This window comes from Fusarium mangiferae (assembly GCF_900044065.1).
Source record: "Fusarium mangiferae strain MRC7560 genome assembly, contig: FMAN_scaffold006, whole genome shotgun sequence".
Classification (NCBI taxonomy): Eukaryota; Fungi; Ascomycota; class Sordariomycetes; order Hypocreales; family Nectriaceae; genus Fusarium; species Fusarium mangiferae.
The window spans coordinates 1,827,785-1,851,917 of NW_024573926.1; the positions used below are offsets into that span (position 1 = coordinate 1,827,785).

Genomic DNA, 24,133 nt, shown 5'->3' on the forward strand with positions numbered 1-24,133 from the left:
CCGGAATGATATTCCAGCTAAAAGACTTAAGTCGGAAGAGCACCCCGACCTCTCCTCAACAGCCATTGTCAATTGCGCAACGATGCCTGCTACACAGAATGGCCAATTTCGAATTATTAAGAAATGTGCTAAAGCGTGAGTTCTTATCTGGGCCGTTGGAAGCCAATACCTGATCGTGGTTGTTGGGTAGGTGTAAGCGATGTCGGTCTATGAAGGTCAAGTGTTCCGGGGCACAGCCCTGTTTGAGATGTGGACGGAAGAATGAAAGATGCATATACGAGGCGGAGGAGAAGAAGGTATCAGTGCCTGAAAGGTCGGTTTCTTTGCGGTTTCCGGTGTCGATTCAGCTAACCTGTGGACAGCTACCTCCGCGCCTTGGAGAGACGACAAGATGGACTTCCATCGCCAAGATCTCTTGGTAATGGAAGTAGACCACGACCGAGGCACTCTTCTGTTTCTGATTATGGTATTTCCGGTGTAGTCACGCGGGACGCATCCATGACTGCGGATGGAGGTGAGTGACCATCCAATAGTCTGTCATCCTTACTAACATGGCGACCAAAGATCTTACACTTGGAACACCTCAAGATCATGACGAGAACGACGAAACAAACGAGGCTGCCTCGTTATCCACTAATGATGTCCTCGAACCCGCCTTCCGACAAAACCCCCTCGTCGACAACGACTATGTCTTCGGGCAAGCCATGGGTAGATACTGTACGTTGCCGTCCGTCAATCATCGGCATACACTAACAGATCTCCACAGGGTACATGGGTCCCGCATCATCATGGGCCTTTTGCAGAAGAGTCCTAGCCCTAGTAGGCAAGCATCTACCCGAAGCAAACAACGAGCCTCTACCCTGGCACCTCGACGGAGTTGCCTTCCGACTACAGTGGAGACCTCTTATGCCAGATGAGCCACCAGATATTTCCAACCTACCTCCATCGGACTATGCATATTTCCTCATCCAGACTGCGAGGTTCTATCTTGGTCCTTTGGCGAGTTTGATAGATGAGGCCGAGTTTCTCCAGCATTTTAAAGAGCTTTATCAAGATGCTTCAGCTAAATCAGCATCTTGTAAGCTGTGGTATGCGCAGTATTTACTCATGATAGCGTTTGGTAAAGCTTTTCTTGGTGGTAAGAGTGCTGATGGAAGTCCACCGGGATACCAGTACGCTGCAAGGGCAATGCCACTGATGCCTGAGTTGGCCGGCATTGCTCTTGACCCTGTTCTCTCAGCGCAAGCACTCACACTGGCTGCTATATACTTCCAGTCGATCGATATGAGAGTGGCAGCTTATCAACACATCGGACAAGCTCTCCGGATATGTGTCTTGTCGGGATTTCACAGACACATGCCGGAAGAAGCTGTTGGGGCACAACACTCTAAGCGATGCCACATAGTATTCTGGGTAGTCTATATGCTCGACCAAGAGTTCGCTGCTCTCATTGGCGCAACGAGTGCTATACGAGACGAGGACATCACGAACAAGCTACCTTCTCAGGCGGACAGCTCGTTGAGCTCACTGAGTCTGACCCTTCATGTCCAGCTTGCTCGGTTAATAGCTCGACTGCTGGGGAGTAAGTGCCACCCTCCTAAGTCTACCACGAATTGGCCGCTAACAAATTTGAAGCTGTATACGGCGTTGGTAAAGATTATGACGGCACCCTTTTTAGTAACACACAGTCTATCCTAAGGAACTTGGCCGAACTAAACCGTGACCTGAACAACATCATAAACAATCATTTCCGAGACTCGATCAGCAAAGCGTCACGAATTGCGACTAGACTTCTGCTCCAGTATCACCACGTAAGCTTCAGAGCGCAGTGCCCAACTTGAAGCTTCGGGACTAATCTTGTTTCAGTGTGTCGTTCTCACAACAAGGCCACAGATAATGTGCGCCTTACATATGCACATTGAACAGTCAAAGACACAGCTTCTGACCCATGGCCTATCACTATCTCCACCGGTTGCATCGCTTATACAGTCATGCGTTAGCTCGGCGCAGGCGATTTTGAAGACGCTTCGAGCCTTGGCAGATGAAGATCTCATCGGTAAGTACAATTGTCATGAAAGTCAATTATGAAGCTGAGTTTTGTCGCAGAGGCATTTCTGCCGTTCCAAATAGAGTATGCCTCATCGTCAGCATTTCTCCTCCATCTCATCCCTATCATATGTCCATCTCTTCTTTCAGACGATTCATGGCGCGATGATGCTCGCTACGTCTTTGATACACTCATTGCGAAGGGTAGTCTGATTGCTCCGCTGCGCAAAGTAGAACTCGAGCAGCTGGAACAGAAGTTATCTGCTTTGACGCCGGCTAGTAATATTGCAACGCCAGAAGTACCGAACCAGGTAGAAGAGCATGTCAGCGTCCAGGAAGAGGACAACGTGGAGCCAGAGTTAGACGAACATGTCTCTGATGAGACGGGATGGGACCTCTTTGCGGCTAATGCCATGGCAGGGTTGACGCCAGGGGAGTTGTTGGATTTGGCAGAACAGCTCGACGTAGATAGTTTTCTATATCAGCCCGAGATGTAAGAAGGCTGAAAAGCACCAAAACAATCAACAGGATGCTTTTTCTGACCCCAATGTCTCTAGGTATCGATAACCTGACCAGAACAGATCTGACGCTATTCTTGTTTAGGCCGAAGATGTTTTCAGGCCATCTGATAGGGTGCAGCTGTTCCAAGCCACAGGCTGACTCCAAGGCTCACAACCATGAGTTCAGCTGAAACCGCTCAACTTGCCAGCTTCAACAACTGAAATTTGACGCAAAGCGACTCAAGTGACCGTATTGCGACCCTGGCCCCTACTCTACAATTTTTAGTAGCTCAAAGAGAACCCTATGGACGTCCCGGCGGTGTCGGCAGAAGCACGGGTCCCTTCCCCGCCGCCCCTCAGATTGGGCCACGGCAAAGGTCGCCCATACGACGTCCCTCCACGGCATGCGCCAAATCAGCAATACGCGATAATTCCAGAGACGAGCTATAACAATAAATACATGCCGTATCCCTACGATTACAATGTCGTGCCACCACTATCTCCACCTACTCCAAAAGCTGCCCTCAGTCCGAGCCCCAGGCTACTCCAAAACCAACAAGCTGCATCATCGTTCAGCGAGTTGTCTTATCAGTACAGACCAATTGAGGATGCATCCATCAGATTGGTTAGAATATTGCCCGAGAGGAAGACGATGATCAAGTGCGAAATTATCCATGTTTCTTTGGAACAGCCTCCTCCTTATAAGGCTATCTCGTACACTTGGGGCGATACAGGTGATACCCGCAAGATCGAGATTGAAGGTTGTTTGATCCCGATAGCTGTCAGCCTCCACGGTGCCCTGCAAGCACTACGCAAAAAACAATCATCTGTCTTGGTATGGGCAGATGCTCTGTGCATCAATCAAAAGGATCGAGATGAGCGGAGCCAGCAGGTTCAACTGATGCCGTTTATCTACTCTAATGCTGACAGCGTCGCAATCTGGCTTGGTCCGGAAGAGAACGACAGCGCACGAGCTGCTAGTTTTCTCGATGCCATAGCCACTACAGGTGAACCTTTTGGTTCCAGCAATATTTCCAAACTCCTAGCAGCTGGTGCCGAAAACGGTGACCTTTTAGCAGTAGTATCACTCTTTGGGAGGGAATATTGGAGACGGCTATGGGTAGTCCAGGAAGTCTTCAACGCGAAGAGAATAATGGTTCATTGTGGCTCGACTCGCCTCGAGTGGAAGAAATACCAGAGCGCTTCAGTACTATTCAGCCAGCGCCGTGGGGAACTCATCTTCAATAACAAAGACCAGCTCAAGAGGCGACTAGCAACTTCGCCCGATCAGTTCAGCTATGTTCAGACCCTGATTTACCAAGGGCCAGCCAGTCTACCAGACCTCAAATTCCACATGTCGGATGGAGAAGAGGCTCTCCTACAGGTGCTACGTACTTGTCGCAGAAAGCTCGCATCTGATCCTAGAGATAAATTGTACGGAATCCTTGGCGTTTTGTCAGCCAGTATTCGAGAAGAGTTCCGCGCAGACTACAATCTCTCCGTGAAGGATGTGTACACTGAGATTGTCGATTTTCTTCTCAAGACGACTGAGAAGCTTGACATCATCTGCGAAGCGATCCACTTCCCTGTCCATACTAGCACCGCCAACCTTCCGACATTCGTTCCGGACTGGTCACATATTCCGCAAACATCGGCAATGGGCTTCAAATATAATTTCTCAGCTTCAGGTTCGAGTAAAGCTATCTGCAGGTTCCGCGACGAACGCCTCAGCAAGCTTGAAATTTCAGGACTCGAGATCGACGTTGTGCAGAGCAAAGGTGTCGTCGTCGGAACACTTTGCAACCTAGGAGATTACCTCATGGCGTTCCTGCACTGGAGAGCCCTACTTCTTCAGGCGGTTGAAGGTCGCAATGAGCAAGAATTACAAATGGCGGAAGAATGTTTTGCAGCGACGATCTGTCTTGGTCAAATCCCATCAGAGTATGACCGTGGTCGATGGCAGGCAGAAATCTATCATGTCTTTGCGAACCTCTTTCGCGACCGCCTACCATACATCAGGCTGGATGACCGACTAGCTTACTACTTGCAAACTCCATCCGAGGTTAAAGCTGAAATGAGGCGGCACTTTCTGCAAATTCATTTTGGGGATCGAATGATGGGGAGGTGTTTCTGTCTTACGCAGAATCGTCGGCTTGCGATGGGATCGGGGTTCATGCTTGCGGGTGATATAATTGTTGTGCCGTTGGGTTGTTCGACGCCGATATTGTTGAGAGCTGAGGGGACGCAGGGTGAGTATAGATATGTGGGCGATGTATATATTGACGGGTATATGTTTGGTAAAGCTGTTGATCAATGGCAGGCGGGGAAGAGGCAGTTGAAGAAGTATATACTTCACTAAAATTGAATATTCTGGCGAACTGTCCTCGAATACAGGGCCTAAGGATCTTGGATTGTCTGAATGGTGGGTGATGTCAGAGCGTCATGTGGTAAGCCGCGGTCCGCCCACTGGTGATCGGACATAGAGTCTCCATGGACCCGGTCAGTGGTCATCGATTTAGCCTTCGGAGGGCCCAGCCAATTAATAGCTCGACCTGACGAGTGATTGGTAGTGAGGCATATATCATGACGGCTACGAAAGAGAATGTGGTTACACAAGTAAAACAAGTTAAACTCCGAGCCAATACCCGCCGTAATCGTACGTTTGCCTGACGTCAGACGGATAGAGTTAGTGAGGCGAGCACTCAAACTCGCTTCGAAGCGAGGCCAAGTGACCTGTACCCTTGGGGGACAGAAAACGTCGAGAGTGACATCCCGGGATCTCCCACCATCCCGAGTTGCAACTTTTATGTCTCCCCCGAGCCATCCCTGTCACCGACTGAGACTCACCGGTCATGATAAAGGAGCACTAACAGGAGCCATACCAAGCTTATCAGAATATATACGTGAGATAGGACAGGGAAATATTAAGTCTTGACAGCCCTTACGTTTGTCTTTTTAGTATTAATCTCTCCGTCTCTGTGAACTTTTCGACGACAAACCCCGGTCATCAACACTCCTTGTCGACCCTGGAAATTCTTGGCATGCGGCGCATTTCCCCACATCCTAACAATCGCCGTCAGTCGGATCAGCGCCAACGGGATCTCTCATAGTGGAGTAATTATGGGCTCTATCTCGACGTCTACACAAGGCGCGCCAGACTCAGAGCTAATATTAAGCGATGCACTTTGGAGGGAGAGGGTGCCGCATATCAACGGAGAGAACCACTTCTTCTGGCCGTACCCGATCTTAAAGAGGCTGATAACACGAGAGACAATCACCCGACAACTTCATTCCGTCAAGATAGGACTGGAGGACGCAGAGGCATGCAGCAACTTAATTCTGGGCACTGACAAAACCTCATTTGTTAGAGTCTTTGCAATACTGGTTATTGTAGAGCGGTCCGGTGATATCCGGGCTTTTATAGATGCAGACTTGCATGACGCAAGATTTCCTCTAGTGCAAGGATCTGAGCATTATCTCACTGCACAGATCTGCATGGCAAAGCTGGGGTGGTCTCACATGCAGAAAGACTATTTCAACATTAATCAACTACGAATATCACCGAGGTTCTTTGCACTGGGGGAGGATTACGAAGCCCAACACGATGATATGCCTAAAGGACAGATGCTCCCTTGGGTACTATGCAGAGACAGCTACGGAGTACACGAAGAGACACTATCGGGAGGATGCGGAAAGGTTATCAAGTACAAGATAGACTCCAACTCACATGGTTTTGCCCCGCTACTTGAGGAGGTGAGTTCGCGTTTAGACCCTCGCTGATTTATAAGACTCTGATTTCCATCCCGCATAGCTTGGGTTTTATAGCAGCTTCGTTGCTGTCAAGTCTTTGAAAAACACAAAGAACGAGAAAGGCACGTCGAACAAAGAGTTGGAAATGCTCAAACGATTCAGTGGTCTGAGTCACCCGAACATCATCACCCTTTTGGCTACATATACTCTCAACGACCGGTTTCACTTCATCTTCCCAGCTGCCGAGTACGACCTCCTAATGTATTGGAAGATCCATCCTGGTCCACTGGTGAACCCAGCTTCTGCCAATAGCGAAGGTCTCTTATGGCTATCGGGACAAATTCGAAACATTGTTGGGGCTCTTGCACATATTCATGAAGGTAGAAAATCCAATTTGGATACGGAGACCATGTTCGGCAGACATGGAGACATAAAGCCTGCCAACATTCTTTGGTTCAGATCACGGAAAGAGAGGCGAGGTATTTTTGTGATATCGGATTTTGGCATTGCGGATGCCCACCGGGAAGAAACCAGATCTATTATTTCTGCGGCTGATTTACCTGTTACACCCAGGTATCGAGCACCGGAGTGTGATATTCGTGATGGCCGGATATCCAGAGCATATGATGTCTGGAGTCTAGGTTGTGTATTACTTGAAATGATTTCTTGGATCCTTGGGGCGAACGAACTCAGGGAACAGTTCAAAGAGATCTTGGTTTCACCTTACATTACCGGGGTCAAGGCCGACATATACTACGATTTTCACTGGCACGGGCCTGGGGAGGGCTACAGAGTTGGGGTAAAAGAGCAAATCGTCAAGGTAACTCTCCCAACTGAAACTCTGACACGACCTCTTTCTGACACTGTTGACAGTGGATCCATTCTTTGCATAATAAACCGAGCTGCAGTCCCTACGTCCATGATCTATTGAAAATTATACACGAATATATGCTGGTGGTTGATCAGCATAGGAGGAAAAGTATGGCTGGATTATTTGATAGTGTTGACAAGATGCACCAATGTGCCATGGATAGCGTGGAGTATATTCAAGCTCCGGAACCAAGGGAAGTAATTATGGAGGCACGATATATGGATGGAGTGCATCTGAATAATAAGATAGAAAGCATCCTCGAGAATCAGGAGGAGAAAAGGAAGCAGGTGAACGAGGCCTCGCGTAGGGAGGTATCAGGTGACTCGTGACAGCTATTGAAGGCCCAGATCTATCAGGGCACGGTTAGCTCCGAATAGCGCCAATATAACAATCGATAGTGTTGTCTGGAAAATTGATAGCGCTTCGAATTATATCGTGCTTAATACATTAGCCTATCTAATCTTAGTTCTTTTTCGTTTAGTGAAGCCAAGTGAAGTTAGCAGCGACGATTTTGAACGAGGGTCAGGATATGTCGGTTAGTCTCGACCGATCTATTACCATACCACCGGAATTGCATTCAAGGGCAACAGTATTTAATTACTCGGTAGGCCACGACTCGACGATAGTATTTTTCTTTCTGTGTTTCCTCTTTTGCGAAAATTGGACTGGCTAGTATTGAAAAAATGAGGTTCTCACAGTATTACGTGGCTTTGGCCATGGCCTTGTCAGGGGGTGAGGCCCTCACAATTAATTCTGATTCTTGCTTAAGGGGTATGTCATGTTTCTTAATTCATACCTGTGAAACCACCAACTGACTCTCAAAATAGACGTTACTGCAGTCTCGAGCAAGACATATGCATCCGACTGCAAAGCTTATCTATATACTACCGTGACACCCAAGAAAGTGTAGGGCTAACAACTTTTGTCTACCTAAGATAGTGTCACAACAGCTAACGATGATACAACAGCACTATCTATAGAACAAAGACTGTGACCAGTATCCCGACAGTCAGGAAATCTGTAACGGCAATCAACACACAGCGTGTAACCGCCACAAGGACCAATTCTGTTGTGAAGAGTGTTACAATCGATATCACTACAACTGTGACCATGGATGGTACCAAGACAGTTACTCAGCAGACCACAAAGACAATCACGACTACCGCCCAGAATGTCAACCCACCATTCAAGAAGCGAGCAGCCAATGCCCCTGTCATCCCTTCTTACGCCAGTAGCGCGTGCAGCAACTCGGCCAAGTATTCGTCCGCATGTTCTCGTGTTGGTGTAACCAGCAAAACCATCACTCTTCCACGAACGACCATCGTTTCAGTCATCCACAAGGTTATCATTCCACGAAGAACCACCATAAAGACCGCTATCGCAACCGCCTATGCCACCAAGACAGTCAAGACAGAGGTTGTCCAAGAGACCTATTCCACTGAGAGGATCAGTAAAGTTGTTGGGACAGAAGTGAAGGACAACATCATTGCCACGGAGACCAAGACCGAGATCAGCACCAAGACAGAGGCAGCAGATCCACTGCAAACAATCGTGCTCATCGCACACAACAGCGGGGATCCTAACCTCGCCCCCCTTGGCGGTGTTGGCTTCACCCATCTGGAAAACCAAATCGGCACTGGAAAGTACTTCTTCGACTTCACAGCCGACGTTGACTCCGACGTGACCTTCACCCTCAACGAACGCACTGGGGAGATTAAAGTCGCCAATGGACCTGGAAATTCGATTGGAAAAGCCGGTTACTCCAACGTCAACGGAAACTCTGACAACTACGTGCGCTTCATGTCGACCGAGGAAGCGACAGCGAATGCGGCCAACCCTTTTATCTGCAAGATCGTTCCAGCGACTTCGTACCCCTTGGGCCTTCAGTGCTTGTGGGGGACTAATCAGATTGCTGACTTTTGGACGTGCTCTTCACGTCTGGTGCTTGTCCAGCCGGGATTGGATTTCACCAGTCAGTGTACTGGTGCTTCAACCTCTTACAATATTGACATAGAAGTCCGTTTAGCTTAGAGGGGATTTGTGAATCAATAGATATATCAAGAAATAAACCTTGTATAGAAATATAATTTATTAGACCGCAAACCAATTAGTGTCTATACTTAATCCTACCTAAGTACCGTCGAGGTTTCTATATGCCGGTGCTGCCTCTTCGACAGGCGGCCTGATCCACGATTCATCGCGTTGTACCTCAGCCTCAGCCAGTGCCTCTGCCGTCCTACTACTTCCACCATCCGTCGCCTCAGGTCGTACCCGATCATCACTCGGTTTTAATATCAACAAATCCGCCTCCCCACCCACATCAAACTTCACGCCTGCAATTTCACCCTCGACCCACCATTTAATTCCATGCGTAACCATCATATTATATGTGCAAAACGAATGCGTAAACCCAGACTGTGCAAAATTCCATTCTTGTGGGAATCCCGTATTATGTAGACCTATCCGCAGGCCACACAATTCTCCGACGTCGATAGGCTCCCATTGACGTTTGAAGGGTATCCGAAGCTTTGTCTTGAGTTTGTTGAGAGCTTGGACAATTCCAAGGTCTACTTCTGTTCTTCGTGCTCCAAATATTCCGTTCAAGGATGTTTCCGTGACTATCCAAATGTGTACAGTTCTGATTTTAACTTCTTGTGGAACATTTTGAATGATGGGACTTGTCTTTTGCCAGTTTGGTGCCACGAGAAGCTTGATGGGTATAGGCGTTGGGTTATCAAGTTGAATGATCCTTGGGATGTCAACAAAGACGTCAAATGCTAGGTCAGGGTCTGATGAAAAGCTAAAGTTCTTCCGAATCTTTTGTAGCGAAGACAATTTCAAATCTTCTGATCCTGGAATGAGGCTCTGAGTTGAGATCTTGCGTGGATAGCGGATTCGTCTGGAACTGAAGTCGGCAATAGGAGAATCTGTCGTCAATGGTATGAACTTGAAAGGGATTATGGCCTCAAAGAGTTCGGTCTCTCCATGAACTTCAACTGTAAGTTTGGCTTCGATGACATACTGGATGCAAGCTGATGGTCTCTCTTCTCTTCCGTCGGCAAGGACATACGACGGAGGCAGTTCGTGGTCCGTCGTTTCTAGAGGGATGTAGCTGAAATTCTGTCTGCCATTGTTGACTTTTGGGTCGGCATATAGTGGAACAGGTATATTGAATATCCACTCCTTATGACTACCGTTCTCGATGTGTAAAGGTCCCGTAAATATGGTCTGACAATGGTGATGCAGTTTTATCCCCCATGCGAAATCACCGTTTCTATCCTTGAAAGGTTCGCTTGTACTTGCTGTTCCAATCATGGATACACTCAGTGACGAGTCTGGGCTCACTATATGGGTTGTTCTGTATACAAGCCCTGTAATGGTATCACCAGGAACGTATGTATCGCCGTCGAGATGGATTCCCAAGTCGGGGCCAGATTTGGGTAGCTTTCTAAGACATGACATTTTTAGTTGTATTCTGGCCGCAGTTGATACAAAAGAAACAGTGGATACGTCGGTTAATATTTATGCCTTTGCATTTTGACTCAACTCTCAAGTAGTGCCCAGCCTCGCGGGACGTATTGACTGTGCCGCAAATCTAAGTGAGTCGCGAACATGAGGCCAAGGTTGAGAAATGTAACATAGCCAATCACCAGACTCCAGATTGTGGCTCGGCAAAGGGCATGACCCTCCTCATATGAGAGAAACCAATAAGGGCTTGGCTTGGCTTTGGGCATCGTAAGTTGAGTCATCATCACCTGATGAAGATGTTCCGGTTTCGGTCAATTGCGCGAGGCGCGAGGCAGACGAGAAGTTGTAATTCGTGTTTAGCCTCTGATAGTTCTTCAATTATTGTAGCCTTTTGTGATTTGAAGATACAATTGAACTACTTACGGTGAGGCGTTGGTTGCGCATCTTGGCATTGACGTCCAAGTCGGCGACTTCCACAGACGGACAGGCACAGATTTTGTCCGCTACTGGTGACACTGGCTTGGTATGTTATGCCATACATAGGCCTACTCCGACACCTCAGCCCGGGCTCAGTATCGACTCTACTTAGAGTAGCAAGAAATCAGCCTCGGGGATGGAATAGATCTTAGTGTGCTTGAGATATGTCTCAGAGCTTGTCGGCATTTAGATCTAACTGTCACAGTGTCGCATTTGGGCGCATCCTTGAGAAGTTGAGGTCTGTCGGAGAAAGCGTGCTCAAGTTTAGGTCAATAGGGTGGTTAATATATTCACGGAAACTCCTGGATCAGCATGTTCGACTTGAAAAGGTTATCTAAAGTACTTGGCTCATCGCTGCTATATCTTGTCTGCTTATTTGCCCTATTCCCATTTACATACTGTTACTCCTGTCATATGACACATTCACCGACATGGTTTTCCTGATATGGGGTGATAATGCTGGACTAGCAGGTCCACCAACAGGTCCACCATTGTCCTGACCATTCATAGTACCACGATGTTCCTTGAGAATACTCTTGTCACTCTGGTTGTCAGAGTTATGGTCCGGGTGGGCCTCCGTCTCAATCAAGGCACTCCATTGACCGGCCTTATTCTTGGGAACGAACATGATGTTGTTCATGTTCTTCAAGCGATGAGAATTCTCGCTTGACTTGGCTGATGAAGGAAAGACTTTGCGAAGCATGGGGCGGAGGGTAGGTATACAGGCAGCCATGATAATGAGAGCATTCTCAGCGCAAGCTGTGAGAAGAAGTTCACCGACGTCGTAGGTAGGATCAGTGCTTGTTGCGTTGGCTTTGAGTTTGGTGCATTTGATTACGGCGATGGCTCCAGCACTAGGAAATGTGGGTAAGTAGGAGAAAGCTAGAGAAGGGGGCGATAACTTACAAGACACCGAGGCTCATGGCGATAGCTACACCGAACTTTTCCTTGTTCTTCATGTTCAAGTTCCAGAGCATAGCCCAAGGAAGAAGCGCCAGGATAAAATCGGTGGCAGCAGAGTAAGCTTAATGAGTATCAGCATCAGACCATGGAACACTATGGAGAAGACTTACTGCCGATGAAGTATAAAACTCCAAGGTAGGCATTAGGATGCCAACACTTGCTCACAATGGCCGGGTTCCATGTTGTTCGAGGATCTTCGCAGTGCACAAAGACAATGATAGAGATGAGGATATGAAGCGTAAGCATAGTAACGACGATGAACCAGAGGAACCGATGGATGAATCGCTGTGCGGCTAGTCGCATGAGACTGATCGAGAAGGATGTCTTGCCCAAGGCGCATGACATGACGACAAAGGGCTGTGAGACTTGGCCCAGCAATGCGACCGGGACGGCATCTTGAGGGGCAAAGGTGAGAACCCATTCGATATGTCGACCGAGACCTTTCTGAACTGCAGCTTCGATGATGCCGCCATAGCATATGAGAAGAATCTGTTGTGATCGATACTTGTTAGTACGTGAGGTGTCGAAGAAGGTTGGCTTCTTACCAGAGAGAGAACAATGACCCAGTCATCAAGACCAAAGACCTTTCGCACAAACAATCTCGTGTACACTCTAAGTCCAACAAAAAGAATGGGAAAGATGACGGACAGCCACGTAACAGTCCGAATCATCGGCCCCCGCGTCTCGGCGAGATACTCAGGAGAAGGCGTAGCAGCAGCCATATTCGCATCGATAACCAACAAGTTTATCTCACTCTGCTTTAGCAGGCACATTCATGCGTCTTATATGTTCCAAGGAGAAACCTTGCCACAGAATACGAAAATAACAAAACCGGCAGGCAAACAAATCATTTGGTAACATAGCTTTGTTCTCTCACGTATATGTCACATCTCAAGGATACCAGATGAAGGATTTCGAGTATCACAAAGAAACGAAAGAAGAAAAAGAAAGAAGGATATTCATCGTGGGGAAAAGATTGGCCTCGGGAGAGACCGAAGCCGTTGGACTCGAAACAACGGCTGGGAAAAGCAACGTTGAAAACGGGGCTGCAAAACCGCCGAGTGGCGAATCCAATCGAGGGCATGAGAATATCCCGACTTTGAGAGGAGAGAAAACAATGGGGACGATCAATGCCATCACAATCATACGTTGAGCAAGCCGCAACGGAGACGATCTGCAGATCCAATCACGGGGGACAATGGACGATGTTAGGATGTTTGTTCGTTTTTGCATAATATGTCAAATATCAGTTGTTACAACAGGGTTGCAATCGAAATTAGAGAATGGAGTCGCTTATTGTTATCTCCGTATTGCTGCCAATCCCGGTGAAGCGTTGGGTCTCGCGAATCTGATAGATCAGATGCCGTGCCATACTCCTGCATATTGGCTCGCCACAGAGAGTGGGTTTGCCTGCCGCGACAAGTTCTGCAAGAAATTTGTGCAGAGTGGATTTTGTCTGAATCAGAGTCTTCATCATTTTAGTGTTGAAGAAACCGTTGCGTGGGTATCAATGTTAATTGATGTCTTGTCTAAAGTTGGTCGAGGCTTAGTTCCCGTCTCAATGGCGTCCTTGTCCCGTGTCACTAGCTTCAACGCTATCTTATTGTGTAAGATTGCCTACGAACCAACAGTAAGCCAATAATTACGTGACAGTCACTTGTCATATTCTTCTGTATTCAGCTTGTGCTTCGAATATTGCCTCGAGTCCTGTAAGCTCTTTGTTTGCTCAGCCTTTTTCCAAGGATACCCCTGGCCCGTACAAGGATGATCCCGCCTCCCCGGTGAGATATTGTCTCTTCTCTCGTTCTCATCGTGCAGGACCTAATCCGATTCAGACAATCTCAACCGAGGTGGTTGCTAATCGAGACCGTGTGCGTGGGATTCTTTGTTATAACTACTGCATGCCAAGTTTCAAGGAGCCTCATGCTTATGTGGGGGAGCCAACAATTTCGCACGCGTTTGCGAGGCTACGGGAGGAGAGAAAGCTCAGGGCTATGATCCTAAGTGATAGGAAGATTTAGGTAACTTGGTCTAAGCGAAGCCTAAAATTAGTATAATTTAGGATACCTTATGTCAAGATTTGATCTTTTCTTGCTCGCCGAACCGAGGGAACGCTTCCTCTTCCCGTGTCCCAATGGCTTCTCTGCTTCTGTATTTGGTTTCTCCCGCGTGGAGTTCAGACATATCACAAAGACTAGCATGAATACCCTGCAAGTTTGCGGTGGAGTACTGTTACATGGTGCATAATCCAGGCGCATTCTCTACAACGGCGTCACTTCTCGCTTTGCCTGTGATAAAGACAGTGTGAGGCGGAGTGCATTACACATGTCGAGTAATCAGGCCATGCCCTCCGCAAAAAGCAATATAGATCCGGCTCGGTCCCGCGTCTGCATCCCGCAGCTGCTCTTTAATTAAATTTATGATATATCCTCTTTGTTTTCTCCGCAGTTGCTCTCGTTGTCTCTGTAGATCATGGCCCTTTCTTCCTTTGACCTGAGCTACGTGCTGTACGTTGGCGTTGCTTTTGTCGTCGCTCGTATCTTTTACGACCTCTTATTCTCGCCTCTTAGACGCATTCCTGGCCCTCTTGCTGCAAAGTATACGGACTTTTACCGGGCATATCTTGCCACCAAGGGAAATGTCGATGGACACATGCGAGCATGGCATCAGAAATGGGGTTCTGCCGTGCGGGTTGGTCCAAATACGATCAGTATCAGTGACCCAGATCTGATTCGTGTCATTTACACGACGAGAAACCCTTGGCGAAAGGTAGGAACCCCCTGGCGAATCTGTGGATTGAGATGGCTCAATGGGTTCTGACTGTCCTAGACTAATATGTACCGCCCGAATGATGTCGTCGTCAATGGCCAGCGCATGCAAAACATCTTCAACACTGCAGATGAAGACTTTCACACCAAATACACCAAACCCATCCGGGGCTTCTGGACGCTGCCCAAGATGTTGGAGGCTGAGCCCATCATGGACGAGACCCTTTTTGAGCTGATTACTCACCTCGACAATCGTTTTGCCAGCACTGGCTACGTCTGCAAGATGGATGAATGGGTTGCTTATTACGCTTGGGACGCTGCTGCTAACATCAGCTTTGGTCGCAACTACGGCTTCATGGACCAAGCTGCTGACGTCGAGAACATCATTGCAGAGAGCACGGCTGGACTCAAGTATTTCACACCCGTCAGTCAGATCCCGTGGCTTGACGAGTGGCTGGACAAGAACCCCATCTGGCGCATTGGCCCTCGCCCTCTTGTCAATGGCGTATTGTACACCGTCAAGATTCTCACAGAGTATCAACAGCAAGTAGCCTCTGGCGCTGCCAAGCGTAAGCCCGTGGATCTCTTCATCGACAAATATAACAGCTTGAAAGAGACTGTGGATTATGTTGATGACCAACAGATTCTGAACTGGCTTATGCTCAATGTCTTGGCCGGCGGTGACTCAACAGCTGGTGCCATGCGTGCTCCGGCTTACCACCTACTCAAGAACCCTTCTGTCTGCCAGAAGATGGTCTCCGAGCTCCGTTCTGCCAATTTGACTCTACCAGTTCCTCAATGGAAGGAGATCAGTCAACTACCCTATTTCGACGCAGTTATGCGTGAGTCTATGCGAATCTCGCCAGCTGTCGGTCTTATTCTTGAGCGCGAAGTTCCAAAAGAAGGCCTCGAACTTTCAGACGGTCGCTTCATTCCCGCTGGAACAAAAGTCGGAATTAACCCTTGCGTGATCACTCGCGATGTTGGTGTCTTTGGTGAAGATGTCGATACCTTCCGGCCTGAGCGATGGCTTCGCAGCAAGGGCGAATCAGAACAGGGGCATGCTCAACGCGTGCGACGGATGCACGAGTGTACTGAGATGATGTTTGGACATGGCTCGCGAGTTTGCATGGGTAAACACATGTCCAAGTTGGAGATGTACAAGATGTTCGCTACGCTTTATGTGAACTTTGATGTAAGTCTGGTCATCTCCTTAAGCTATCAAGATCAAGTATTAACCGAAGACATAGGTTCGTATTACCGATCCGAACCATAGATGGAAGTATGATAACTCCTGGTTTATGTATCACAAAGACATCCCGTGTACTATTAGTCGCAGACAAATGTCGTAAGCTTGACGTAAATTTATTTCATTTATGTTTTGTATTCGGTTCGCGGATGTATACTGCACGGAGAACTAAATATTCCAAGAAAGTAAAGTGAATCTCTTACACCACTTCTGCTGCTACCTAGAAACAATGATTGTGACTTAATTAATCTTTGTAATGAGTCATATTACGTTAAGGCATATGCCTCTATGAACGTCACCTAGTAACCACAATTAGAAACTTGACGATAATCCGTTGTGCAACTCCACAAAGCCATCAACTACATGGCCCGTGCCAAAACATCTTTCAAATGCATTTGAGTATGCTTTCAATTATGCATTAGAATGTATTGCTGCTACCTCCCAAGATCAGCGTTATCTGGGAGTCTTCATTCAGAGGTATTAAAATATTCCATATCTTTATCTTCTTATTATAGTGGTTTGAAGCACTTCTTTATAATCCTGCTCCCTCCAGTAGAATCTTACAGGAAAAGACCACCATAAATTTTCTCCCTAAATAGTTTTGCAATATTCTTTTAGGTATGCAGGATATGCCTATTACGTCCTTCTGTGACTCTGAAGTATGAACGTATTTATATATAATAAACACTATTTTAAACACAATAAATACTTATTATATACGATATATATTCGATTATTCACGATAAAAACCTAATTATTCCCAAATATAACGTAAGTTATGTACAGTATACTTCGCTAAGAGAATATAGTAGGTAATCTTATCCATATCTGTTAAAATTGAGTTAAACGCCATGCACTATAGCTTGCATCTCTATCTCTAAACCACCGATTACTGCTTCTTTGAATTGCTTTTGGGTCTCAGCGTCTTCTAGAGAGGCACAATAATCGTCATAAAACTTGATACAATATCTCACAGCATCACCGTACCTCCACGATAACCTTCCACGATCTGTTAACTGGCCAAGCCACCTTGAGGCTGTCAGATAATTCGATGAGGCATTGAGCGTTCCATCGGAGCCTAGATCGTCCGGATGTCTGTGACACTCAATCGGTGTTCCTGTCTTTATTTCCATGAGCATGATGGCAAGGCCAAGCATAATATGGTGCTCAGTTTGCTGATATCTTGGAGGTAGCGCTAGTTGACCCCGTAAGCTCATTGAAACCCATAGGATTTTATCTGAATACCTGTTTCATAATTCATGGTGAGATACGGATAACGCACATCCGCTGATGTCTCTCCATCGGAGCCAGGCCGAAAGAACATGATATTTTGTTTGTTCCAAGATCGGTGAAGCCAACAAGTGTCTCGAAGCTGAAGGACAGATGACGCCAAGGTGATGGCGAGGCGGTAGAAGTCAGACAAGGCAAACGATTGCTTTCTTAGTTCTGGTAACAGATCATACAGACTGACCCCTGTTTCCAGCAAATGACGGTGTGGATTGTCGGGTCTATCAAGGCGATGCAGAACGTTGTGGCTATCAATAAGAAAGCTTAACTCGGAATGAGCGGTCTGTCGAATGAATGTGCAGATATCAGTGACCTCTTGGGAAGAAGGCCCATCAACGGGCACATGAGAAGGCTGGAAACGAACGCGACGATTGCGACTCTTCCTTCTACTCCTAGAGGTCAGTCCAGCCAATACCATACTTAACGAGACATTCTTACCCTGGTTGATACATTCCATCTGGGTCCAAGCGAAATTCAGCATTCAGCCACGTTGCCACGGTGTCTCTCCAAAGCGAGACACTGAAGTGCCCAGCATTTCCATATGGACGGGTTGCTCCAGATCTGTGGGTTATAGACTTCCGAGACAGCCTCTCCTCTAACATTATGGCAGCCTGATGGTTACAGTCACCAAGGGCGCACCAACTGCTGGACGGGGTATCATGGACTCTCGAAGCATTTCTGGAGATATCTTCCAAAGACCCCACGAAACCAACCTCCACTTTCCCGCCCGTTTCTACGGCTTGCAGTGTCTCCGTGAGCTGGTTGGAGGCTGTCAAGATCCTGTGCAGTCTAGCATTGCACTCGGCCAGTTCCTTGATTTCTGTTTTAATCTGCTGGCGTTTCCATGCAAACTTGGCCCGCTGTTGTAGTTGGACAGTCTTTCCCGAACATGCGTTCTGAGAAAGAGTAAGACCTTCCTGTAAGAAGACTCCCAGTCCTTTCTTCACATCCTACTTGGATTAGTTACGCGATCATGAAAACTTGAATGAAATGCTCCAACAGACCTCTCCTGCGACAGCCATATCAAGGCTTGACGCGATAGAAATGATGATAGTTTCTATCTCTCGTAGCATGCTTATCAATAGCGTGTAAGCCTTGCCAAGCTTCTGTTCCAGCGTTTGGAGGAATCGGCCATCATTCCACATAATATGTCGAGGGTTTTCGATCATTTGTAACTGAGCTTGTGGTTTCGCAGTGTCCTTGAGTAGCAGCCGCATGTTCATCTCAAAGTCCACAAGACATAACGATAGTTGTCGAATCATCAACGATTTGGCTTTTTGCCACCGGAAAAATGCCAGTGTATGCTCCGACAGTTCATTTCGATACTTCAGGGCTGATATAACAAGAGGTATTACCCCCAGAATGAGGCCAGCAACTTCAGCCATATTCTGGGTAAAGGCTCGACGCTTGCTAGGCTGTTTTTTGCACTGCACGAGATGCAAGAATTATATCAACTATGTGACAAAGCATTGAAACGGGAAATTGATGCGACTGGGTTTACCGATGAGGGGTTAAAGTCATGTGAGCCAACCGGCAGAAGCCACGCATCGTTGTGATACTCTCAAGTGTAGTACAGACTGGAAGCGATAGCCCAGGATACGTGGATTTGATATTCCCCTCATTATCCATCTAAATATACCTAGACTGAGTTCCATTGAACCAAATACGCCCAACGTAGAAGAACAGATGATTATGAACCCTGTTGTTGTGCTTTAATGCAATGGATCCCGAATATAACAACTCTCTCGCCTCTGCGACAAGGCACTGCCTCCTGTCTTTCGATACGATGCTACGCTCCCTGAGGAGTGCATCTGATGTTCACAGTAGATCTCTCTCGGAAAAAGCTCTTTCAAACCAGAAGGATCGACTCAGCATCTGGGCCAGTAACATTGGGGCCCTTCAGAGCGGGAATGGTGCTCTTGATGTCAGGCTAAGGGGGTTTTCAGTTATGAAAAGAGCAATTGTCCAGTGTTTTGAGCAGCTGGAACAAGTGATTCACGGTAGTAGGTGGAGATCACTTAGAAAAGAAGAAATTTGTACTCACAAAGAATAAAGGCATCGAAATTCTGCAGGGACGCCGATTGCCCCTAGAGCAGACGTTTGCAGAGTTCGAAGAGCTGTGGGATAGTGCATCGGACGACAACTTTGACCTTGAGAATAAAGAATATCGAAAGACTGAGTTGGGACAAAATCTATTGGAAATATCTTCGATACTTTCTGATCTCTTCAAACTGTCTTTTAAACTAAGAAACACAGCTAGTAGATCGACTGGGCACCCGATCTTGAGGGCTATTTCATACCAACGGATGGTGAGGGTTGGCGAGTCCGATGACAGTTTTGAGGTGGATATCTTCAACCTATATGCTGAGTTTGATCGAGCGTACGTGGAAGATTTAATCGCCTGTTGGCGCTGGGACTCATGGCTCCGGGGTTCTCCCCAACGTCTTTCAGCAACCACTCTAGATTGTCAGGAGAAATCTTACGACGATTCGGAGAAAGTAAAGACCTTGGTGGCTAATCGCAATCTTATAGATCGATGGATCAGATCTATCACGAACCGTCGCCGTATGTTTGCTTATTGGGAAAGACACGCAAAGAAATTAGCAAAATCTGATGGCAATATAACCGCACCAGAGCTCACAATGACAACGCGCCAGCCAGTTGAGGCGAATGTGATTCCAGAACCTATAAAAAGGCTAAAGTCTAGTGAAGGTGGAATCGCGTTGCACGTGGCGGAAACTTCAGTATTGTCCAACACAGAACACACTTTAGTCAATCGCGATCTGGATGCTGTGGCTAATAATAGGTCGACAGTATCCCGTATTTCAACGGCATACAACATTGACGAGACCTCTTCGTACCTCCCGCCTGCTCCTGTTCTGGACCCAGGACAGCTCGAGGCCCGATGCCCCTATTGCCATATTGTCTGCCCTGCCAAGGAGTTTCAAAACAGCCGCTGGAGGTGCTACTTTAACAAATGTTAACACAAGATCCTATGCTAACATTTGACTCAGAAAGCATATAATACAAGATCTCCAGCCTTACATGTGCACTTGGGATGACTGCCCAGATGCCGATACCCTGTACGGTACTCGCTCTGCGTGGTTGAGTCATGAAGCCCAGGTCCATCGGAGGATCTTTCGTTGCTTCGAGCATCCAGAGAGTTTTTTGTCAAGAGAATCACTCAGAAACCACCTTCTGTTGTCACACCAAGAGCTTGGGGAAGGTCAGATTGAGGCAATGGTGGATTTTGGGCAGGGTAGCCATCCGGAGAACAGAGCTTCGTGCCCCTTTTGCCTGTCAGAGGGACCTTTTCTCAGAGGCTTACCCAACCACATGGCATATCATCAAGAGAGACTAGCCTGCTTTTCTGCTACAAGACAGTCACTTGATCAGGACACAGGCCTTTCTGGAGATACTGATTCCGACAAAGCCCAAGGGGACAGTGATCCAGACCCTATGGAATTGCTCGAGTCAGAAGCTTCCTCGGAGCAATCCAGCATAATTAAGGACTCGGAGGATCTCAAAAAGAGCCGATCGCAGACCACTCTGACTCTTGGAAAAGCCATTCGCCAGGCATTGGTACAATCAACCTGCCCTGATGAAGATGCTGATCCGGACCCAGCCATAAGCTTTCCTGCGCCCAAGTACCTCCCGATTGACGAATTAAATCGGATCATAAACCATCAGTCCATTTCAGAGGAGTTAGATCGACTAGAATTGTTCAAAGAGCCAGAACTTTCGAGAAGAGCCTTGGAGATCCAAGGTGAAGAAGGATTTAGCAGACAAGAGGGACTAGATTCTGACCAAACCGACTCCATGGGTAATATTTTCAAACACCCAACCCGGAAGAAAATCTTTGCATGTCTTGTTCTCTTGGGAAAAGTCGCCGCTATCACCCAGGTTCTCGACGAAGGTCTTTCAGATGCCGACCTTCCATTGAATTTAGACCCAGATCGTGTCAAGCTGGTCAAAAGAGACAGAACATTTGCAGAACCTATCGCGGCATTCCACAACTGGATGGAACATGAGGCCTACATGTTTTATACCTACCAATGGTACATGTTGGCGCCGTACTTTATCCTCGCTAACGGTGATGAGCCGGGGATTACACACTGCACAATTAGCTGTATGATTCCGCTCCCGTTTAATGCTACCAAACCCATTCCAAATAGCGCCACGAGTCCTATGTGTGGATACCTCGGTATGCAGAAGATCACAATTCATCATGCTCACCATAGCCAGGGAGATCTCAAGGTAAGCAATTCTGGAAATGTCAACTGACACTTGGCTTATCAGCACTGGTTTGCAGCGATCGAATCAGAATGTCTTCGCCGTGAAGGTTCTGCGAGATATTGAAACCAAAGAACATGATTTGAGGTTTGAATCTTTACTCAACCTGGCAAAAAAACGCCACCCTCACTTGCTGCAACTCCTTCTGGGCTTGACGCATGGCCGCACAAGATCTTTTATTTTTCGGTGGGCCGACTGTGACTTAGAGCAGTTCTGGGCCGGCAACACCCCTGACAATGATGCAGCTGACATGGCTAGATGGATATCATCACAGCTTTTTGGTTTGGCTGATGCTTTGCAACTGATCCGAGACTTGTTCCCTTCAGGGGTACTGCCACAGAATGACCACAGACTACAACCACCACACAGGGACCTCGGCCCAGAGCGTATTCTATGCTTTGACACCAAACGCATCACTCAGTGTGTACTCAAGATTGCAGATTTCGGGTCTATGCAATACCACGACGATCAAGTCCATCACCAACGAGGCTCTGAGACATGCATGGGCTCGGCCTACCGCGCTCCAGAGCTACAGACTGGTGAACCGGCTGAAAATTCGGATTTATGGTCCTTCGGATGCATCATCCTACACTTCATAGTCTGGTATCATGGCGGTTGGGCACTGGTGAATTCATTGTCAGCTTTGAGCTCCGCCGAAGAAGAAGAAGAATGTTTCGGTGCTTATACTGATGATGATAAGTTCTTCAAGTACGGAAACTTAATGGCCACCCAGCCTGACGGTGCAGTAATTGGCCAGGGAAAGGATGTCCCAAATACTATAGTATTGAAAGAGTCTATTAAACAAGTATGTTGGAATCCTTGAGGCGATTGATATTCTTCGCTTACAAGCAACAGGAAATATCAAAATACCTCGAACAAGGCAAGAGCCAGTTTGTTCGCGACATCATTGGCCTGGTCAAGAAAGACCTTCTTCAAGCAGATGCTGGGGAGCGGGCAACTTGTAAGGCTGTTCGAGATGGCTTGAAAGAACTACACAAGAGGTGCACCGAAAGTGATGCGTACTGCAAAAGCACACTTTCAAGTTGAAGGACAAAAAGGTATGGCTGGTCAAGATTGGATTTAGAAGGTTCAGTCTTAATGTAACAGATTGATTCCATCTTCGTGAACCATAGCCCAAGTAGATGTTACCAGGAAGAGAACTTGAAGACAGCATCATCACCTATCTTCGTTAAGGGCAAGTTGTGAATGAGTTGATTTAGACGATAAGCTGAACAAAGAGATTGCCAATACCTCCTGAATGCTATTCCTCAGCCCCAGCTGGTAATTTATAGGCATCGGTATCAGATTGGAATTACCAGATAGTTCAACACTCTTCGACAAATCGACTCTACAGCTGATGATTATCCCCGACGGGTCCTTGCTCATTGCAATTAACCATTCGCAGTGATTTCATGTGCCAACGCAAGACCAGTGCGTCATCCCCGAAGAACTTCCCTCCAAACTTGGAACATTGTAGGTGAATGACTGTGTGATATGCGTGATTGAGTTCATACTTGAGAGTGATTGAATGTGGCATTGAGAGTGATTGAATCTGCATTGAGAGTGATTGACAGGACGAAGATAAGTATAACATACTCAATGCATCCTGCAATGTCAAAAAAAAAAAAATCTCTAACTCTCACGATTCATTTTTTGTTCAATCTTCATACTACCACTCATCGTACGCAAACTCAATTACAGTTCACAAGAATATCAGAGCCCCTGTCTACACCTGTTCCACGATGCGCTCCAACGTCGAACATGATGACACAAGATCTTCTCTACATACCCTCCTGTGGGAAAGAAAGTCTCGGCACAGCGACCCGCGATTGCAGTTCTACTGGCCATATGAACTGTTGATTAGTCTGATGACTCCGAGCATTGTCTACAGCGAACTCATCTCGTCATCAATAAGGGAGAGGAATGTAGCAAAATACCGAGACCTCATTCTGGGTCGCTATGGGAGCCGACCAACAGCCTCGCCCAAGACCTATCGCCGCATCCTCGCCATCCTCGTCTTGCAAAGCCGTGTGAGCGACCTTGACATGTTCCTGAGAGAGAAGCTTCACGATGGACTTTTCCCGTTAGATCGTTCTGGGGGTCGCGAAATTGCTGAGAAATGTTTTGAATCACTTGATTGGGATGATAAGGATATTGATTGTTTTAACAGTACAGAACTGAAAATCGGTCAGTAGTGTTGCTGAGGGAACAAAAGAAGAAAAAAATAAAAATAAAAAAATAAAAAGAAAAAAAGAAAGAGAAAAAAAGAAAGAGAAAAAAAGAAAGAGAAAAAAAGGGATAATGACTGACATGTTGTCGTCTTACACAAAAAGTTATCAAGACAGACTTCAATAAAGAAGCGATTGGTTTTCACCGCCTGCAATCCTTCCTGGAGGAACAGTATGCCTTATTGCGTAAGTTGTAACCTAGATATGTTATTTATAGTTGAGACTTATGGTTT

At 47.0% G+C, this 24,133-nt stretch overlaps 10 protein-coding genes across 10 annotated transcripts; 7 read left to right on the forward strand and 3 right to left on the reverse strand.

Annotated features, from left to right (window-relative positions):
* Nucleotides 1–82: 82 nt before the first annotated feature.
* FMAN_03327 (uncharacterized protein) lies at nucleotides 83–2,543 on the forward strand (the record flags this gene model as incomplete). The annotated part of the gene is made up of 8 exons (XM_041832131.1): nucleotides 83–133; nucleotides 237–313; nucleotides 363–514; nucleotides 565–717; nucleotides 767–1,582; nucleotides 1,636–1,811; nucleotides 1,867–2,056; nucleotides 2,107–2,543. The coding sequence occupies 8 exons, from the start codon at nucleotides 83–85 to the stop codon at nucleotides 2,541–2,543; spliced, it is 2,052 nt and encodes a 683-aa protein (XP_041682625.1).
* A 307-nt stretch (nucleotides 2,544–2,850) lies between these two features.
* On the forward strand, nucleotides 2,851–4,905 carry FMAN_03328 (uncharacterized protein; the record flags this gene model as incomplete). Its single annotated transcript, XM_041832132.1, has 1 exon — nucleotides 2,851–4,905. One exon carries the CDS (start codon nucleotides 2,851–2,853, stop codon nucleotides 4,903–4,905), a length of 2,055 nt encoding a protein of 684 aa, XP_041682626.1.
* A 761-nt stretch (nucleotides 4,906–5,666) lies between these two features.
* On the forward strand, nucleotides 5,667–7,496 carry FMAN_03329 (uncharacterized protein; the record flags this gene model as incomplete). The annotated part of the gene is made up of 3 exons (XM_041832133.1): nucleotides 5,667–6,299; nucleotides 6,358–7,116; nucleotides 7,170–7,496. The coding sequence occupies 3 exons, from the start codon at nucleotides 5,667–5,669 to the stop codon at nucleotides 7,494–7,496; spliced, it is 1,719 nt and encodes a 572-aa protein (XP_041682627.1).
* A 354-nt stretch (nucleotides 7,497–7,850) lies between these two features.
* FMAN_03330 (uncharacterized protein) lies at nucleotides 7,851–9,198 on the forward strand (the record flags this gene model as incomplete). Its single annotated transcript, XM_041832134.1, has 3 exons — nucleotides 7,851–7,938; nucleotides 7,995–8,073; nucleotides 8,136–9,198. The coding sequence occupies 3 exons, from the start codon at nucleotides 7,851–7,853 to the stop codon at nucleotides 9,196–9,198; spliced, it is 1,230 nt and encodes a 409-aa protein (XP_041682628.1).
* Nucleotides 9,199–9,297: 99 nt separating this feature from the next.
* Nucleotides 9,298–10,629, reverse strand: FMAN_03331 (uncharacterized protein; the record flags this gene model as incomplete). The annotated part of the gene is made up of 1 exon (XM_041832135.1): nucleotides 9,298–10,629. One exon carries the CDS (start codon nucleotides 10,627–10,629, stop codon nucleotides 9,298–9,300), a length of 1,332 nt encoding a protein of 443 aa, XP_041682629.1.
* Nucleotides 10,630–11,503: 874 nt separating this feature from the next.
* FMAN_03332 (uncharacterized protein) lies at nucleotides 11,504–12,797 on the reverse strand (the record flags this gene model as incomplete). Its single annotated transcript, XM_041832136.1, has 4 exons — nucleotides 11,504–11,966; nucleotides 12,019–12,136; nucleotides 12,186–12,564; nucleotides 12,621–12,797. 4 exons carry the CDS (start codon nucleotides 12,795–12,797, stop codon nucleotides 11,504–11,506), a joined length of 1,137 nt encoding a protein of 378 aa, XP_041682630.1.
* A 1,750-nt stretch (nucleotides 12,798–14,547) lies between these two features.
* FMAN_03333 (uncharacterized protein) lies at nucleotides 14,548–16,195 on the forward strand (the record flags this gene model as incomplete). Its single annotated transcript, XM_041832137.1, has 3 exons — nucleotides 14,548–14,844; nucleotides 14,905–16,038; nucleotides 16,094–16,195. The coding sequence occupies 3 exons, from the start codon at nucleotides 14,548–14,550 to the stop codon at nucleotides 16,193–16,195; spliced, it is 1,533 nt and encodes a 510-aa protein (XP_041682631.1).
* A 739-nt stretch (nucleotides 16,196–16,934) lies between these two features.
* On the reverse strand, nucleotides 16,935–18,764 carry FMAN_03334 (uncharacterized protein; the record flags this gene model as incomplete). The annotated part of the gene is made up of 4 exons (XM_041832138.1): nucleotides 16,935–17,287; nucleotides 17,338–17,765; nucleotides 17,818–18,329; nucleotides 18,384–18,764. 4 exons carry the CDS (start codon nucleotides 18,762–18,764, stop codon nucleotides 16,935–16,937), a joined length of 1,674 nt encoding a protein of 557 aa, XP_041682632.1.
* A 335-nt stretch (nucleotides 18,765–19,099) lies between these two features.
* Nucleotides 19,100–22,719, forward strand: FMAN_03335 (uncharacterized protein; the record flags this gene model as incomplete). Its single annotated transcript, XM_041832139.1, has 5 exons — nucleotides 19,100–19,382; nucleotides 19,435–20,341; nucleotides 20,394–21,636; nucleotides 21,692–22,477; nucleotides 22,528–22,719. 5 exons carry the CDS (start codon nucleotides 19,100–19,102, stop codon nucleotides 22,717–22,719), a joined length of 3,411 nt encoding a protein of 1,136 aa, XP_041682633.1.
* A 695-nt stretch (nucleotides 22,720–23,414) lies between these two features.
* On the forward strand, nucleotides 23,415–23,867 carry FMAN_03336 (uncharacterized protein; the record flags this gene model as incomplete). The annotated part of the gene is made up of 1 exon (XM_041832140.1): nucleotides 23,415–23,867. One exon carries the CDS (start codon nucleotides 23,415–23,417, stop codon nucleotides 23,865–23,867), a length of 453 nt encoding a protein of 150 aa, XP_041682634.1.
* Nucleotides 23,868–24,133: the final 266 nt, after the last annotated feature.